This window comes from Paramacrobiotus metropolitanus, unplaced genomic scaffold (assembly GCF_019649055.1).
Source record: "Paramacrobiotus metropolitanus isolate TYO unplaced genomic scaffold, Prichtersi_v1.0 Parri_scaffold0000191, whole genome shotgun sequence".
NCBI classification, from domain to species: domain Eukaryota; kingdom Metazoa; phylum Tardigrada; class Eutardigrada; order Parachela; family Macrobiotidae; genus Paramacrobiotus; species Paramacrobiotus metropolitanus.
In genome coordinates this window covers 161,969-180,580 of record NW_026570411.1, presented here as the reverse complement: position 1 = coordinate 180,580, position 18,612 = coordinate 161,969, and the positions used below count along the sequence as shown (strand labels likewise).

Below are 18,612 nucleotides of genomic sequence, written 5' to 3'. Positions count from 1 at the left end.
AAACATTTGAATTAACTGCAGTCTGTATAGGCGGATGCGAATCTCCAAGTAAGGTGCGCGCACCGAATTTTGATGTTGATGCGATGGTCCATTGATGGAGAACGCAGTCGATACGTGAATCTGTATGTAATCTCGACGCAGCAGCGCGCTGGGCCCTGGTTATTTTAGTGGTTAGCCATCCAGAAGCAGATTTAACACACACGCCAATGCGAACCGGATATCACGCATTTAATACCACGCTATGCGCGCGATCAAGTCATATATGGCGCTGTTGTATTCCCTGGCCGCGTCGGCCCGCCCCCGCTGCCGGCCGGCAGCCAATAGCCGGCTCGGCTTCTTTTCATGGTCAACTCGCAGACAGGCGCATCCGGCTTATATGCAGCTATGCAGCGAGAGAGAGAGAGAGAGAGAGAGAGAGAGAGTGGCTCAACTTGTACGAGCGTTCGAATGCGCCGCGTTGTACTGACGCTAAACACGTCTGAGCGTGAATAGATCGGCGTTTGCAGCTCAGTCTCATCTTCTCTCGGTCAGCAGCAGCAGCCAGTCAGCCAGTGCATTTTTGCAACGTTCCAACGCGCAGCGCAGCTCTTGGATAATTCCGCGTCCAGGCCTCACCCGTGGTGACTCCTTACTCCTTTTTCCATTAATTCGTGGGTAAGTCAACTCTCCAACTGTATCTAGCGTAAAAACAGGATAAAATGCACGAGAATGGAGAAAAAGGCAGCGGGGACCGCGGTAGACGCGCGCGACCCACTTTTTTATCGATTTTTTTTTCAAAATTATTTCCCACCCGATTCTGACCTTCATGGGGCGGTTATTGTATACCACTGTGTAGGGCGATGATTCCTGTATTATTGTGCAGCGTTTGAGGCGGCAGCGGTTGTAATGGTGAGCCAGCAATTATATCAATGAGACGCGATATCGAGTGTGTTTGCGTCTGTCAACGCTCTCTGCCAATGCGTTGCGCGCTGAGCGGCCATTGTGCAAACTGTGTCAGCGCAGCGATATTCGGCGTATTACCCATGCAGAGGGGCGTTTCCGCATTCCATTATTGACGCGGAAAATGCAGGGCCGCGCTGCTGCATGCAGCAAGCGTCAACTAGTGTACTTATTATTTTTTTCACCATTTTTTGGGGGCTGCAAAAAATTGGGGCGCTTTACTGGCTTCGTTATTCAAGCGGAAATTATGAAATAATTATTAAATAATTATTGCTCAGCTTTACGTGGCCATGCAGTGAATCTTGCATGAATTATTAAGCTGTCTTGGAAACTAAATCGTGATAAATTTTATTTTCATAATTCCAGCTCTGATTTTCACTATTTTTATTTATTATAAATGCTATAAATCGTGATAATATTAATTTGGTAAATTATTCCCCTTAGTTTTCACGTCATTTTTATTTTATTTTAAACCTCAAATCGAAGAATAAAATGCCCTAATTAAAGTAACTGTAAAAGTTAGAAAAACATTCTTAATATGAATATTGTTAAGGGAAGAATTTTTTAATCTGTGTTTCAAAAAATTATGGTATTAATTGAATTATTTTGAGCTTCGAGAAGGCAGCAACATGATAGAAATAGTTGGATAAAATTCTTCGGAGTTCGGAAACTGCAAGCGGTATAAAAATTATTTATCTAAAATTGCCCATCATAAAATCGAGCGCAACTGAGCTGTTTATGTCTTGCACAAAGCCAAGCGCCGGGTTATTCGTTTAACGAGCGGTTCTGAAAATTGTCTGTGGCAGCGTTTGAGTGTTTTCGCGGCGGAGATAGGCAGGAGCGATTTATTTGGCCGCCGGTGGCTGTCTGCGCGGCGAAACTCAAAAGAAAACGCGTAGGCCGATTGTGTGTGAACCGGTTCCGTCAAAGGAAAACACCGGCAATATTGATGCCGATCGGCGTCAATTAGATTGATCCGTTTAATCAGACCGATTTTTCTAATGAAAAGGGAAAATAATCATCTGCCTGTTGGGATATTGCATCGGGCCATGTATGGCGTGATTTATCGCGTCTCTGTCGGCGATCACGAGCGCCGCGGCAAAATCGCCTTTTTTGGCAGTGCCGATGTGGCGCTGCAGTCAGTCGGTTTGATTTCGTGTGTGTGCGTGTAGTGAGTGAGGTCATTGGTGTGTTGCATGCGTAATGCGCAAATAATGCAAACGAGCGTCGCTCCTGACCGCCCGTCTTCGTCGCCGGATGTTGGCGCGAACAGCGCCATGTAAGGCAGTGCACGGCGTAGTGGCGGCTAATTTTAGACCCGGCCGGCGTCCCATTGACGCTGCAGCTGCCTCCGCTGTGAAAATTGAAAATAGACGCACAGCAATCGCGAGTATTTTGGGCGGCAGCGTTTGCGCGGTTTTTGCACGTGCAAATTAGGCCATGAATCGATAGTGGTGTTACGCAAGCCGCAAGTGCTGCTGATTGACAGAACAGTAGATTTTTATTACTTAAATTAGAATTTTATTAATCGGCAAGTAATTCCCCCCGCAGATATTATTTTAATTCTCTTTTCTAATTTGTTGAAATCTTATTTGATAGTTGGGAATTTCTCTTCTTAGCTTTTATTTCAGTAGTCTTTTATTTTCTAATTTTTTGAACGTTTTTTTATGGGCAGATAATTATTAATTCCGCATCTCAGCTCGTATTTTCATTATTTTTTTAATTTTTTTTCATCGGCGGTTTATTCTCGCCTTAGCTTTGATTTTATTATTCGTTTGTTTTTTTTAAAATTATTGTTCGATCGTGTAGATAATTCTTCAGATTTGTGAGATTTTATTTTATTAGTCTGTTTATTTTTTAGTTTTATTATTTTGATCGACAGATGATCCAGTTCCGCTATTATTAGCATTTTTTTAAATTTTTCCTTTTTTTTTCCCGGCAGGTAATTCCTCCTCTTAGTCAGCGAGAATGTGTGACGACGAAGTGGCCGCTTTGGTGGTGGACAACGGATCCGGCATGTGCAAGGCCGGATTCGCCGGCGACGACGCCCCGCGCGCCGTCTTCCCGTCCATCGTGGGACGCCCGCGTCACCAGGGTGTCATGGTGGGCATGGGCCAGAAGGACAGCTACGTGGGCGACGAGGCGCAGTCCAAGCGCGGCATCCTGACCCTCAAGTACCCCATCGAGCACGGCATCGTCACCAACTGGGACGACATGGAGAAGATCTGGCATCACACCTTCTACAACGAACTCCGCGTCGCCCCCGAGGAACACCCCGTCCTCCTCACCGAGGCCCCGCTCAACCCCAAGGCTAACCGTGAAAAAATGACCCAGGTATGGCGCCGTTTATTCCCCTAACTAAACCCGCCTTGACGTGTGTAAAAAATTGGGAAATTAATTTTTTAATTGCAATAAATTTTAATAAAATCCTTTTTAAGCGAAGCACATCTCGGTCTTGACAAACGGCAGTCCAAAAATTCTTTCAAACGAAGGAGAATTTTCTGATTTTTCAAGCATAAAAATATGTAGAAATAATATCTTTGTTAATTCAATTTTCATATCATTTTTGAATGATTTTAAAAATCAATTTTTAATAACGCACGATTAAAAATGTTTGAAATGCGCACGATTTAAAAATCCAATGTACAATAAATTTTTAAATGCAATTTAAAATCAGTTTTTAAATCCGCACGATTTAAAAACGCTTTTAAATACAATAAACGTTTATTAAGTTTTTTTGAAGCATCAGAGGAGTGTTATAAATCAGTGAGAGCTTGTTTTCTGATCTTTCAACCAACAAAAAGCGAGTAAATGTTTTTTTTTGGAATTTTACATCAAATTTTTTTTCAAATCATGTGGCATACGGGTGAGAAAGGTCTGAATGCGATTCCCTGACCGGTGGCGGCCGGCCTTGACTGGCGTGTTTGGCCGGCCACGGTGTTTGTTCTCGGTCAGACCGTTCGCGGAGAGAGAATAGCCGTGGCCCGCGGGCGCTCTTTCCGGCCAAACACGTCGCCGGGTGAATGCATATGTATGCGCGGTGTATTGATTATGCGGACGGACGAGGCGTCGCCGCGCTGTCGCACGCGCCGCATTTACATTGGTCAAGGCGGTCGAGGCTGCCTGTGCATGTATAATAATGAAGGGGCTGGTGGTTGCAGATCATGTTCGAGACCTTCAACACCCCGGCCATGTACGTGGCCATCCAGGCCGTGCTGTCCCTGTACGCCTCCGGCCGTACCACGACTCTCCGGCCGTACCACGCGCTGGCCATCCTACGTCTGGCTGGCCGGTTCTAATTACCATTTATTTTCAACCAAATTTCATTGCATATACTTTTTAGAAATTTTTTATTAAATTTTTTCAAGCATGTTTAATTACACAGATTTTTTCAAGAATATTTTCATCAAAATTAATGGCAAATAATTGTTCTGTTGCTTTTATTTCCACCAAATTTAACTGCAGGAATTTTTTAACAATTTAATTAATTTTATTGTAATCATATTTAGTTGCAGAAATTTATTCAAAATGTTATTTAAATTTATTTTAATCATTTTTAGTAATTGAGATTTTTTTGACGAATATTTTTAAAAAAATTAATTGCAGCCAGCGGTAAGAAATTCGAATTTACTTTGTTTTTCACCATATTTTAATTAGAGAGGTGTTTTGTGAAGAGCGGTAATTTTAACTTGACCTGTTTTGTGGTGTAAATGAATAAGCGGGGATGTGCTGGTTGCAGCTGAGCGTGAAATCGTGCGCGACATCAAGGAGAAGCTGTGCTACGTGGCGCTGGACTTTGAGCAGGAAATGGCCACCGCCGCGGCCTCCTCCTCCCTGGAGAAGAGCTACGAACTGCCCGACGGCCAGGTCATCACCATCGGCAACGAGCGCTTCCGCTGCCCCGAGGCCCTCTTCCAGCCTAGCTTCATCGGTGCGTATATATGCATACAATTTATTCCTTTCAGTTTGCACAGTTTTTCTGCATTATTTTAACTCCCGTACATTCGTATTTAGTTTCGTTTTATTTAAAAAAAAACATTCAAATTGTTTCATAGAATTTATTTAATTGCGAAATATTTTTACTAAATTTAAGTGACAGTTGACAGTAATTGTTCTGCAATTTAGTTTTACCGAGTTGAAAAATTTTTAAAAAAAAACTTTAGTTAAGAAAAACGTTTTTTATGCTTTAATTTGTTTACAAGTTAGTGGTGGGATTTTTTTCTTATTCGATAGGACTTTTCTAGAATTTTGTTAATTTAATTCCGTGTTTTCCAGGATTTTTATTTGATTTGTGAGAATTGAGTTGTTTTGTTACAAAATCAATTTAAAAAACAATTTCTCTAGAGTTGAAGTTGTTGAATTGTGTGCGGGTTTCCTCACTTTCTTGGAGTATTTTTTAAAGAGAACTTACTTCATTTAATTTGAGAAATTGGAAATCGTTGTGAGAAATTGGAATTAAATTTTTTTTTTCACCATATTTTAATTAGAGAGGTGTTTTGTGAAGAGCTGTAATTTTAATTCTGAATTAATTTGAATTTGATTTTTTTTGTGGATAATTGAATGTTTGGGGATGTTGTTGTGGGGTGTTTATAATTGTACTGATGGCAATGGTTATGTTGGGCAGGCATGGAATCGTGCGGCATCCACGAGACGACGTACAACTCGATCATGAAGTGCGACATCGACATCCGCAAGGACCTGTACGCCAACACGGTGCTGTCGGGCGGCACCACCATGTACCCGGGCATCGCCGACCGCATGCAGAAGGAGATCACCGCGCTGGCGCCCTCCACCATGAAGATCAAGATCATCGCGCCGCCCGAGCGCAAGTACTCGGTGTGGATCGGCGGCTCCATCCTGGCCTCGCTCTCCACCTTCCAGCAGATGTGGATCAGCAAGGCCGAGTACGACGAGAGCGGGCCCTCCATCGTCCACCGCAAGTGCTTCTAAACGGACCATCTTAAACACCTCCAGGCACTTTCCTCTTTTCTCTTCGGGCTTCTTCTGCGTGCGGATCATTTCAACCGGCATCCGTTCTACACGTCATTTTTGTTTATTTTGGCTATAGCTGAATTTGGTTCCGTCTCTGTTCTTCTTGTAATTGTAATTTGCATTGCGCGGGGGTCGCCGCGGGAGAAATAATTAATTGAGTAAGGATCGGCGCGACCCCGGGTGTTCTTCAGCGCTCTTGTTGACATCTTAGGTTTCTTTGTACACTGCACTTTTGCGTCGTTGCGCCGTCACACCGTAGATGCATACATTAGACTTGCACTCGATTCTTTGGATAATAATTACTCGATAATTCAGTAAATAATGTTATTCATGTACTGCCGCTTCTGCGTCGCTTCGTCCTGCCATACAAACACTATAACTTATTTAGTCATCATTTAAATAATTTTAGTTGACACGGAATTCCTGCAGTTGCGAAGAATTTTATAGTGGAATTTGTTTTATGACTTATACAATCGTTTTACGGAATTGTGGTTTTGCAAGATTTTTTAGAGATGTACTGTTGTAATTTATAGACTGTTTCTGTCAAGGTTTTCTCCGAAATGAGATTGCGTGATCAGCTGATGTTAGGAAAGATGTCAGTTTGGTCTTGAACAATTGTGGAATATTCTCGTTCATTTTCTTTTTGAATTTTCGCCAGAAAATCGTCTCCGCACTAAATAAAGAAAACGCATTAAAAATCAGAATTAAAAGACTAGGTTGTAAATGCGTCATTTAAAACCTGACTGGTGGAAAATCTCAACAGCTAAACGGACTGCTTTTGGGACGCATAAAAAATGCGGCTTGCACCGAACGTGAAAATTTAATGTAATGTACAGAGTGCAGAGTAGTGGCGCACATGTATTTCCCAAACAGTTGTGCAAGCTACGGTTATTTATGAGCACAATCAGCACAAGTTCATGTCAATTGTCAGATACGGCCGTTGTTTAATGACAATGATGGTGTAGTTGCAGTATCGTGGTGAGTTGAACAACCGGAAATACCAACGCCGCCACATTCAGTTGTCGCGACAAGAAATTGCTACGCAGACCGGTGCAGACGAGTGTCGAGCTAGGTGGAAGAATACGTTAATTAATAATCGTGCTGCGCTGGGCTTGACTGCCATCGCCGCGGGCACTGGTTCACGCTTAACACTACGGTAGGCAATAGGCCTCGTACAGTCATAACAACGAAATCAAGTACTTACACGTTACAAGCGCTGATTGCAGGTTTTACCCGACTGTACATCGTTCAGTCATACCGGCATAGTTAGTTTTTATTAAACCGTATTATAATGCGCTGTGTTGTGGCGAATTTGCACCGTTCCTTGTGCGAATTGCCTGGATAAGCGTATCACGTTCATACTACATAGTACTGTGTACAATTATGTTGTGTACTGCGGTTGTACGCTTGTAGTGTATGTCTTGCATATCGCATTACTTGCTTGCAGCAAAACGCTTTTATGTGATCGGTAAACACTGCTGAACAATGCATGCATATCGCATACTAATTAGATAGCAGCCGTTAGCGATTAAAGCCGTAAGGAGTCAGCGTCAAGGTTCCCGATGTGTATGTACACTGTACAGCAGCGTTCGAGTAGCGCCTCGCTGCTGCGGTGCAAACGTATTAATCATTTGAACGTCTTATCATTCTGCTGCGGTATACACATACAGTGTACAGTGCACAACACAGATCAGCTGGAAAACCGTCTTCTAAGACAATGTAGGAAGACGCACGCTACGGAATACACATCTTGTTAAGTGCCTCGGATTATCCCTTCGTTTAGAATACATCGTGCACGTGCGGCACAGTTAACTGTCAGGAGGATTGAATCAGCAGGGGAAAGAGCGTTTGTGTCGACTGGATTGCAGAGGACTCCACCGCTCACTCCGTACATAACACGCCGAGATCCTTGTATATTTCCCTACAGTATTTTCGCAGGCAAGTACATCAAGTGTGCGTATACTAAATTTCCTGGCATATGGTAGACAAATTACTAGTAAAAATGAATGTCGGCTCCTTATACTGGTTGTCTGCTGCAGTTCGTCCGTGAGTGGCTGCAGCGATTGTCGGGGAGCCGTCGGATAACTGCAAGGAGAGATGAATTATCTGGTAGCGGCCGTTGTGGCGGTCGCGGCCGGTTGGCTGGCGCGCTGGCTGTGGCTGGGCTTCCTGCAGTACCGCCGCGTTAAGCACTACATGGACCTCCTGCCCGGCGACAAGCCCCGCCCCTTCCCCGTCGGCCACTACGGCATGCTCAGCAGCAAACACGACGGTACGCTTTTTCTGCATTTTCCCAAAAAATATTTTGCAAAATAAATTAATGAAAAAATATTATTGTTATCTCAATTCATTAAACAAAACATGAATATTCTTTTAAAAAAGGTAATAAAATTGTCCCTTGTAGAATGGTTCCGGGACGTGTACGCGCTGTTCCAACGCGTCCGCGCCACCTCCCCGCTGGGCGTCTTCCAGTTCTGGCTGGGGCCCTTCCCCTACGCCGTGCTGACCAAGGGCGTCGCCGCCGAGACCGTGCTGAGCAGTTCGCGCCACATCGAGAAGGGCCGCGACTACGATTTCCTGCGGCCGTGGTTGGCCAGTGGTTTGCTGACCAGTAGCGGCGAGAAGTGGCGCAGTCGGCGCAAATTCCTCACGCCGGCCTTCCACTTTCACATCCTCAACGACTTCCTCGAGGTCTTCTACGAGCAGAGCGTGGTGCTGGTGCAGCAGCTGACCGCCCGGGCCGGCGCCGAGGCCGACGCGTTCGATATATATCCCTTTATTACGCGCTGTACGCTGGATATTATTAGCGGTACGGTGAGCGCCGCCCGTAAGGGGTTACGTTGAATGACGTAGTTTGGTTCTCACCGTAGAAACCGCCATGGGAAAGAAGATCAACGCGCAGACTAACAGCGAATCCGAATACGTCAAGGCCGTTTACAGGTGACCTTAATAAATAAATGCTATACATTTGTGCGTTAATTTTCTATTTATGTATGCCTGCAGGTGACCTTTATAAATAAATGCTGTATATGTGTACGTTGATTTTCTACTTATGTGTACTTACAGATGTGATTTTATGTGATTTATTTATGTGATTTTCTATTTATATGTTATGTGTACTTAATTACCTTTGTAAATGATTGCTTTAATTATATGTGTACGTTAATTTTCTTTTTATGTATGCTTACAAATGACCTTTTATATATAAATGCTATATATGTGCACATTACATTACAATAATTCATTCGTATATATTCATATATCATATATAGTATATTTTATTCATATGTAAAGAAAATTCATATATGTTTGCAGATGACCTTTATATATGTATGAATGATATAATCATAACTATTAAAATATTAATGAATATTTTACTTTTATTCATACACGTTTTCTGGTGACTTTATCTGCTTTGAACCAGCGTGTTTGTAATTAAAATAATTTTTTTATGTTTTTATTTATGTCATAGATATATATTTGTATATATGTTCCTCTGCACTGCAGTGTTTCGGACATTATTTTCGACCGCATGATCCGTCCGACGATGATCTGGGACCCGATCTTCTACACCCTGGGTCGCGGCCAGCAGTTCAAGCGCGACCTGAAGACCCTGCACGACTTCACCGACCGCGTCATCGAGGAGCGGCGCTCCGGGGGCGGCGATCAGCGTCGCAGTAGCGCGCAGCCGACACCTCCCGCGGGCGGCGGCAAGCGGGGTCCACGCATGGCCTTCCTAGACTCGCTGCTGCAGGCGCGTACGGAGGACGGCCAGCTGCTGGACAACGCCAGCATCCGCGAGGAAGTGGACACCTTCATGTTCGAGGGCCACGACACGACGGCCGCCGCCGCCAACTTCGCCGTGTACTTGTTGGGCGGTCATCCCGACGTACAGGAGAAGGCGCGCCAGGAGGTGGACGCCGTCTTCGGGCGGTCGACGCGCTGCCCGACGGTGGAGGACTTGAAGAGTCTGCCGTATCTGGAAAAGGTCATCAAAGAGACGCTGCGCTTGTTCCCCTCGGTACCGTTTATTACGCGAAAAGTCAATGAGGACTTCCACATAGGTTCGGGCACGTGTAAATTAAATTAAATTAAATTAAATTAAATTAAATTAAATTAAATTAAATTAAATTAAATTAAATTAAATTAAATTAAATTAAATTAAATTAAATTAAATTAAATTAAATTAAATTAAATTAAATTAAATTAAATTAAATTAAATTAGATTAAATAATTACATTAAATTAAATTAAATTAAATTAAATTAAATTAAAATAAATTAAATTAAATTAAATTAGAATAAATTAAATTAAATTAACTTAAGCTTAAGGACCCTGCATAGGCGAACACCTGATCCCTGCGGGCAGCAGCATCCTGGTGTACATCTACGCCATGCACCGCGACGAGGACGTCTTCCCCGAGCCGCATAAATTCGACCCGGACCGCTTCGACACCGCCGGCGAGGGCGGCGGGGACGCCTTCAGCACGGCCTTCGACTACGTGCCCTTCTCGGCCGGGCCGCGCAACTGTATAGGCAAGTGACCTTTAAGCGCCACCAGGCACTTGCGCGCGGCATTTTAAGTATGAAGTGTGTGTCTGCAGGACAACGGTTCGCGTTGATGGAGGAGAAGACGATTCTTAGCACACTGCTGCGGCATTTCACCGTGGAGTCGCTGGTGCCGCTGGAGGATTTTACGGTGCAGGGACAGCTAATTACGCGCCCGGTACAGGGCGTGCGCGTCCGTCTCCACAAGCGAATAAATTAATTAATCCGCGCCGACTTAGTTGACTAAGGATGACAAAGTTTTACTGACAAGGGACAAGGTGCACGTAAGGATGACAAGGTTTTACTGCACATATAATAAATTTGTATGCCTGCTTATCGGGATGAATGTCTGAAGGATTTTTAAACATTTAACGGCATTGAAATGTTGTGCTGTATGTATGTTTGATTAGCGACTGGTGGCAAAGCAACGCACGTACATAATTTTATCTGTACGTTAATAATGAAGCGAATACATTTATCCAATGTCGAAACAGTTTTCCATGCTGAACATTGTAATGAGCGCGATCATCATGCAGTGGCGAAAAATGACATTCAGTATTAAAGAAGAACGGCTACACGCACCTTGCACGAACTGAGCGCACATTATAAGAACAATTCCAAGTAAGACAAATACGTCTTAAAAACAGAAAGAGTATGGCCAGAAATATATATGATGCCGGTGTTCAGTCGTCGTGTCACTCAGCGAGGCCACGGGTCTTCTGAAAGTTAACTATTTTGTAATAAAAAAAATAACAACTATGAAATGACCCTGCTAAAATTGCAAATTAATTTATAAATTCGGATAAATGTTCAGGAACTGAGAAACACGATTCGCTGAACACGAATCTGAAGTCAGTTTGCAAAGAAAATTTCACCGAAAAAAGTTATGAAAAACTCGACTTTTGACGGCTTTTTCAATCTCAGTGACTACTTGGTAAAACAGCTCCAAAGTTGGCTTTTAAGGGTTTCTCGGTGCGCTGAACACGAGTCTGAAGTCGGTTTGCAAAACAAATTTCACCGAAAAAAGTTATGAAAAACTTGGCTTTTGATTAACGAAGCAGTATGCAATAGGAAGACACTTACGTAGCGTACAGATATATTAGGCATGAGCAGCCGGCAACATGGCGTCCCTTTCGGAGCTGAGCAGCGCCAGTTGGTGCTGCAGGCGGGCTAACTGCTGGCGCTGTTGCAGGATAGCAATGAGGATGGCGACGAGCAGCGCCAGCACCGTCACTGCCACGACCGATACCGCGGCCATCAGCCACACGTCGACATCGCACGGCGTGACGCTAGCGTCCGTCGCTGCTGTCGTCGGGGTCGACGGGACCACGGCATAACCATAACCATAACCATAGCCATAACCGTACTGCGGCGTCCGCCATTCGGGATGGATTCCTTCCGGATCGACGGCGTAATCGGGAGAACCGCCGGCCATTCTAATATCCACGGAATTCAATCAAGTCACACTTGGCTGCTTGGTTATTCCAACGCACAGAATAAAATCAGAAAACTAGGAAGACGTACGCCCCAGAAGAGCCGCTTATATAGCGATTGGTCAGCATGGGCATTGAGCGACTGCTTGTAAATCTTGCACTCTCAGTGTTCCGAGAAAAATTGGGGTAGGCGCGTGTACCGTTCCTGTAAACTTCGTCATTGCCGTTTTTCGGCATGCCTAGCAAATGTAACGGCTTTTTGACAATCCCAGTGCATCATACGACCGGTTATTGTCAGTTTGTCAGCAGACTCAGCACCCGTGTTATTCTATGGACTATCATAAGAAACACATGTAGGTATTTGCAAGCAGCAAGTAGAGGAATATTACAACAAATTATTCGAGCAACAGCAAGAACTGTTATTAGTAAGAAACAGCCATAATTACATGATAAAGAATCGTCGGATAAGATACACGTGCAGTGTCTCGTCAGCACCGAAGCGCCGGTACGGCTTTATGCTCAGTGGAGTGTGGACCTCAACGATTACCATGCAGCGAAGATGTCTCCAGTAAAACAAAGACGGCAATAAATGGCACGATGCGCAACAGTGCACGAATACGCTACGCTTTGCAGGGACGGACTGCTTTACGGTTGGTTTTTCTAATGGTACATGGCACATGAGTATGGTAGCGGTCAGAAACTCGCCGAAATGAGAATTTTCACGGCTTGCCTATATAGATACAGCGCAGGAATGCTGGAGATGCTTAGTGGGCGCGATCTGCGAGCAAGACAGGAGTGTAGACGAAGTGTTCTTGTGTTTTTCAGCGTAATTAGTGTGGCGTGGCGCGTCGTAGTATAGAGTAGGCATAACCCGTGGATTTGTATTGTAAATGTGGGTTTTATTGATGCGTTAGATATTACAGGACAAGTTGTACGTGGAACTGAGGAGGAGGAGATGACCGCTCTCGGTGCGGCAGCTGCGAAATGAAGCTAGCATTCACGGGAAACCAGGCATTTCATACAATAATAATTATCCAGTTGACTTTATTCAGTACGCTTAATTAATTGCGGCACGTTATTGTATCATCTAGAGGGAAAGTATCGCACGAGAAGGAACGGTTCTTAGTTCTTGCAACATTCTGCATATGCATAATAGTTGATTACAGAATACAGAGAAATGTTTTATACCAAGGTCAGCGACAGCATGTGCAATACTTGTACAAGCAAGGAAATACGTACGAAGCCGGCGAAGTATGCAGAGCGCATCCCGGCCCGGAATGCCGGCCGGTGTACATGTAATGCTGTTATGCTGGTAGTAGATTGGTCTGTCGTTTGAACAATACAAATGTTTGCAATCCCAGTGGAAAAAAACTTATTTCCGAATCTCAGCTGTCGGAGTTGCACAGCAACTTCTCAAATGGGCGCAAGATATCGGATTTATTGATGACGAGACCGACACCAGTGCACAAACAACATCCGACAACCGAAAACGTCCATCGCCAGTCGACCAGTCGGATCCAAAACGAAAGCAGATAAATTAATTCAATTATAAAACAACAACATGCTTACACATATTTTTTTATCTCTTGCTTAACTTCATCCTATACGGTTTGAAACTACGTACTTTTTATGACTGCATCCAGTGTACTTTCCCAGTCATATCAAAATCATATTAATAATACCTAATATTTTCGATCAACGACTTACATAATTAAGCGTCCTATTTTTCCCACTTTCCCTCAGTTTAATTTCTTGCGATTCAGCATGTGTTACCATAACAAAAGGAGTTACACTACTGAATTATAACAAAAACAAATTCAAAAATAATACTGAATACCCAATACTCGAATCCTACAAACAATGTCGCAACGTACTACAGTGCGGATGTAGATCCCGTAAGCTGGTTATCCAACTTTCTATACTACGTTCTACAGATAGATAGTTTTCGGTTATCTTCAGTCCGGTATTAATTACGCTACATGCAAACGTACTGCTATACCTTTTCAACCACTGGGCCTTTAGCCGTTTCTCCTAAGTTTGTACTGTATAACTACTGTAATAGAGGCATTAAATAAGAATAAAGACGTCCAGAAATATGCACGCAGGAAATCTAACCTAAAAACGGATAACGTCGAACTAGCCGAATACTAGTCGCACTCAACGGCGGTTTTAAAAATTTTGCAATGGCGCTGTCGTCCCTGTGCGGTTGGCAGCGTGCCCAACATGCATAGCTTTCGATTAATAGTCATCGTAAATCGATATCTAGCTTCAAATGGTAACCATTTGAAGCTAGATACACCTTTCTCGTATAGGTCGTGTTTCTCGACAGTAGCGAGCTCCGATTGCAAACTACCGGTTTTTTTCTACAGCGGCGTCTTACCTTTGAAGGGTGTGGCGCTGCCGGAGGCTGCTGACCGTCCGTGCAGCGCAGCCCCCCGTCCGTGCAGCGCAGCCCGTCCTTTTCAGCTAGCCGACGGGCGCTGATCGGACGGTGCGTGTGGAGCGCCATGAGCAGTTGGTAGACGCGCAGTCCCAGCAGCGCCGCCAACAGCAGGACGATGAGCGACAACCGGATAATATCTTCCCACGACATACATGTCCCGTCCACCATAGCTTCGGCGCCGTCTCCCGGAAACGGCGCAAGACCGAAGTTCCCGGCGCGGCTGGATAGCTCCTTACCCAATGCTGCAGTGACAGCAACGGTTACCGGTGAACTGCACTGACCATCATCGTTTGTACTTATGTCAATTCCGTTATGCACTATATATATATATATATACATATTCTACCATATAGTTTTTTATACGTATTTTTCAAGAGAGATGGTGGCATAAATATGGAATATATATGACAGTATCGCTCTTGTAGAACACAGTTCAACGAAGAATTAATTACCCCAGTTAGCGCGAGACGGAACGGCACATAACACGCACATGGCTGTTTACACAAGATATACTTCCAGGTTGCAAAATTAACTTAGAACGCCAAAACCGAGCGCCTTTAACGAGAGCAACGCGACTGACTGTTCGGGACGGAGTCGGCCGCCTCTGGCGCTTATTTCCGTCGGCTGTGTAATTTCTCGGCATTCTCATCGTGTAACGGCAAAGCGCGCCTGTGCGGCGCGAGTATGCTGGTGCATTTAGCGCATTAACATAGCCACGGTGTAAATATGTATAGCGCGAAACAGTGGACGTACAGCACAACACAATTATCGGATATGTATGCTGTTTTCCGCCAGCCTGGTTTGCCGAATAAAGCGTCTTGGTCTCCACTCTGCACACCAAAATAACCGCACACCAAGAGCGCTACTCGGGTGCTGTTCTCAGTGTACTGGACTCGCATAAACATAATCTTCTTCTACCGGAAGTGTTGATGTTGACGTTGTAATTTGCTTCCCCATATGTGCAGTATCCGGTATACCGCTCGAATACGCATAGTACAGAAACGTGGTGTAGGTTGAAAAACAAAATCTTGATGAAGGCTATGCTGCTACAAACGACATACCAAAAGCTTTTTTCCCTGTTTTGCCTGCTTTCAAGATGATGTGATACATCAACGATATACAGCAATTTTATTGCATAACCTGCTCTCTAAGCTATCGGAGAAGACAATTTTAGCTGTGGATGAAGAACGAACCAGACGCAGAATCATTCAGCCGGTGATGCTTTGGGCAGCCTATAACACTCTCTTCCAAAAATTCAGTTGTTTCAGTGCCACTTCTCTCACTCTCAAAGTTTTTGCCTGTAATTTCTAATATTGAACGCTTACCTTTCCCTTGTAAACCTCAAATGTTTATTCTAGGTTTTCCATATTCGTAGTCGAAGGTGTGGCGTAGCCCGCAAATTTGTTTAATTAATTATTGCTGTAAGGAGCTGGAATTTACGAGACAAGCTGGAATATATTGCGCATATAATTATACATCAGATTCTTCGATTTATTTTTATACGATTTCATACCCATAGAGCCTTGCACTTTGTTGATGTAAATCGTGAAATTCAATCTTTTTTCATGAAAAATAATAGCAAAAAAATAAACATATAATTACAAATCAAAATGCCAGCTCCAGTGCTAAAAAATGCCGAAAGTGCGAAACGACTGTAAAAAATTTGCTTTAGAACAAAGACGTATTGTAAGGTACAACAACATTTCACATAAACGAATTTCGATATTTCCAAATATCTCTATTCTTTTTCTAGTCTACAGGGATGCTACGCCAAGTTGGGGCAGTCGTGTTAATTAAATTACAAATTATTGTTGTCAGCCGTTTTTGTTTTCATTTTGCCTATACTTGATGCAATTTTTTATGGGCAGTTCAGCAGTATAAACTATAAAAGCCTGCACTATTCGATTTGTCAGTAGCGAGCCGAGCTGTGATCAAGGGGTCGAGGTGGTGGTCTCTTTTCGAACGGAAAAGCACAACTTGCTTAATTCGTATAGCGCGCGCATGTGCCTGGAAAGATTGTATCTGTATATGGGACTGCCTCGAGCTTCGAACATTATTATGCTTAACCAGAATAATTCGCTCTGTTCTTATTATTTCTTACCGTAATGACCAGCCAGTGTGCAGTACAACGTGCACAACGGAACCGCAAGTGATCAACGAAGAAAGACCGCCCGTCAAGTTCACCCACAACCGACCACTGCTAAATGGCGTTAAATAACACGTGCATCTCCGCGTTACGCTTGCAGCAGTTTCAACAATTATTCCGCGAGACGAACCAATCGGCCGGAATATACGTTTGCGCCGCAAGTCTTTATCGTAGCTCGAACCTCTTGAAAAGCCGGTCGGTCAAGGCCGGAAGTAATGGGCAGGCAGGCACGAGGGATTTACCCACAGTTGAAGCAGCGCAGCCGGTGCCAATCCACATGGGAATCGCTCTCACACGGCCCACGGATGAAAGCTGTGGAACATTATTAGCACCATAATTTTTTCACCACTCTCATTAAGACCATTTTATGCGCAGTACGTACGTAATAGTGCAGTTTACACATGGCATAGCATCATTTGGAAATTTTAACTAGTCAAGCCCGAATAAATCAGCGCACACCGCCCTTTAATAACAGGAAAAAGTAAAAACAAATGCAATTTTTAGGCGACAAAACGAAATGAAAGCAGGCGGAGCTGAGCTACAGACCTGCATTACAGCAATACTGAAGCTCTTGTATGGAAGAAGAGTGTTTATTTTACACTTGACAAAATAATGTATACCGCATGTTTTCACTGCAGAATGACCTTCTGTACAGAAACAGCTGATAACTGTTACTTATGGGAAATGCCCCAGTACTTAGTGTCAAAAAAAAACAAAAATGGGATACTTACACCAAAACCTTTGCTTTCGCGCACTCCAGATCACTTTTTTGTAATACTTTATGTCATTCTCAAGCTAAATGGTTTGCATACATTGTTCTGAAAACCGTTTGCGCGCGCAATATCCGGTTGCCGAGATATGGCGTACTAAAGTGGGCGAAAAGGGTTAATGCATCATGCTGCGTACCAGAAGTCCGGTTATTATCCGATTTTCGTGAAACTTTGCTACAAAAGATACATGACCATAAAATCGAACTTGAATTAACATCAGATCCAATCCATATAGCATTTTCTTTCGATCTTAAAATGAATTTCGAAAATTTTAAAAATCCATTTAAAAATATGGGAAAGTGCTATGAATCCGAATTTGGTTCACTTTAAAATTTATGGCCCTGTGTCTTTTACAGCAAAGTTTCAAAAAGATCGGGTAATAACCAGACTTTTGGTACACAACAGTCAACAATGCATTTAAACTTTTCGCCCATTTTATCACGTCATATCTCGGCAACCGGATGTTGCGCTCGCAAACGGTTTTCAGAACAATGTATACAAATCATTTAGCTTTAGAATGACATAACGTATTGCGAAAAAGAGATTTGGAGTGCGCGAAAGCGAAAGTCTTAGAGTATGTATCCCTTTTTGATACCATATACCGGGCCATTTCCCTTAAGAGGAATTAACTAAAGGGGAGCTTTTGGTGCTCACCGTCCACGGATGGCGGTTGTCCAAACGTTGCTGGCGGCGTTTCGCAACCGTGCACGTGCAACTGCAGCAGCAGCACTCTAGCCTACGTGGATGGCCGCAAGTCCACATCCGGGAACGGCGCATGGCTCTCCATCGGCGCGTCGGCTTCGTAGATAATTATGTGTAATTCACTTTCCGCCGGATAATCATGCACGGACACTATCATTCTGTTAACCATATAAAATCCATACAGTCATTAGCCAGATAGCGCAATAATTAATAGACTTTTTTCTGATATGTCAGCTGCTAGAAATTACAACAACGTACGGTTTGTTGATTGCGGTTTTTCACGAGAGGTAAGTAATTAACTAATTGAGTAACAAGATAATTATGACAGATTGGGCCCCGACTGTCAGCAACCGCAATTGCAGGTTATTTCTCTGTAGGCCGTAGGTCGTTCAATGCATGTGCAAGTTGACCTTTGGCTTATCATTATTTTTGTCGGCTGCATCATGCATACGACTTGTAAACTGATTGACCTTTGTGCTACTCGTTTCTGCGATGCGGTGTGATGGGTGCTGACCAGACTCGTACGTGGCCCAGGGTTTGTCTGCTCCTGGAAACTCGGTACACATTTTAAGAAAAGCAGTCGGTGCGTACGGTGCAAGTACAGTACAACCACATACGAGGTATAATGTCTTTCTGTTAAC

The 18,612-nt window shown here is 43.7% G+C and overlaps 2 protein-coding genes and 1 long non-coding RNA gene across 4 annotated transcripts; 2 read left to right on the top strand and 1 right to left on the bottom strand.

The window, feature by feature from the left end:
• Window positions 1–435: 435 nt before the first annotated feature.
• LOC129600713 (actin, clone 403-like) lies at window positions 436–6,266 on the top strand. The gene is given in 5 exon segments (XM_055499276.1): window positions 436–654; window positions 2,882–3,273; window positions 4,101–4,231; window positions 4,614–4,870; window positions 5,564–6,266. Coding segments are annotated over 4 exon segments (1,080 nt in total). The 5' UTR covers window positions 436–654; window positions 2,882–2,907; the 3' UTR covers window positions 5,890–6,266.
• Window positions 6,267–7,449: 1,183 nt separating this feature from the next.
• On the top strand, window positions 7,450–11,047 carry LOC129600716 (cytochrome P450 4V2-like). Its single transcript, XM_055499278.1, has 7 exons — window positions 7,450–7,869; window positions 7,971–8,203; window positions 8,336–8,740; window positions 8,802–8,871; window positions 9,439–9,995; window positions 10,274–10,465; window positions 10,534–11,047. Exons 2-7 carry the CDS (start codon window positions 8,029–8,031, stop codon window positions 10,695–10,697), a joined length of 1,563 nt encoding a protein of 520 aa, XP_055355253.1. The 5' UTR covers window positions 7,450–7,869; window positions 7,971–8,028; the 3' UTR covers window positions 10,698–11,047.
• On the bottom strand, window positions 10,851–18,337 carry LOC129600717 (uncharacterized). 2 transcript variants are annotated; one of them, XR_008692118.1, is made up of 5 exons: window positions 18,230–18,337; window positions 17,924–18,129; window positions 16,455–16,811; window positions 11,561–14,595; window positions 10,852–11,196 (listed from the first exon to the last, which is right to left on the bottom strand). It is a non-coding gene; the product is annotated as an uncharacterized LOC129600717 (long non-coding RNA). The 2 variants fall into 2 exon arrangements; XR_008692117.1 differs by having other exon boundaries at window positions 10,851–11,196; window positions 17,924–18,303.
• Between the last annotated feature and the right edge of the window lie 275 nt (window positions 18,338–18,612).

What these genes read in the sequence shown, in the direction of transcription:
- LOC129600716 (XM_055499278.1), top strand. Translation starts at nt 8,029, where the DNA reads ATGAATTATCTGGTAGCGGCCGTTGTGGCGGTCGCGGCCGGTTGGCTG. An exon ending in GCTCAGCAGCAAACACGACG is followed by an intron (nt 8,204 to 8,335) that starts GTACGCTTTTTC and finishes TGTCCCTTGTAG; the next exon opens with AATGGTTCCGGGACGTGTAC. An exon ending in TACGTCAAGGCCGTTTACAG is followed by an intron (nt 8,872 to 9,438) that starts GTGACCTTAATA and finishes TCTGCACTGCAG; the next exon opens with TGTTTCGGACATTATTTTCG.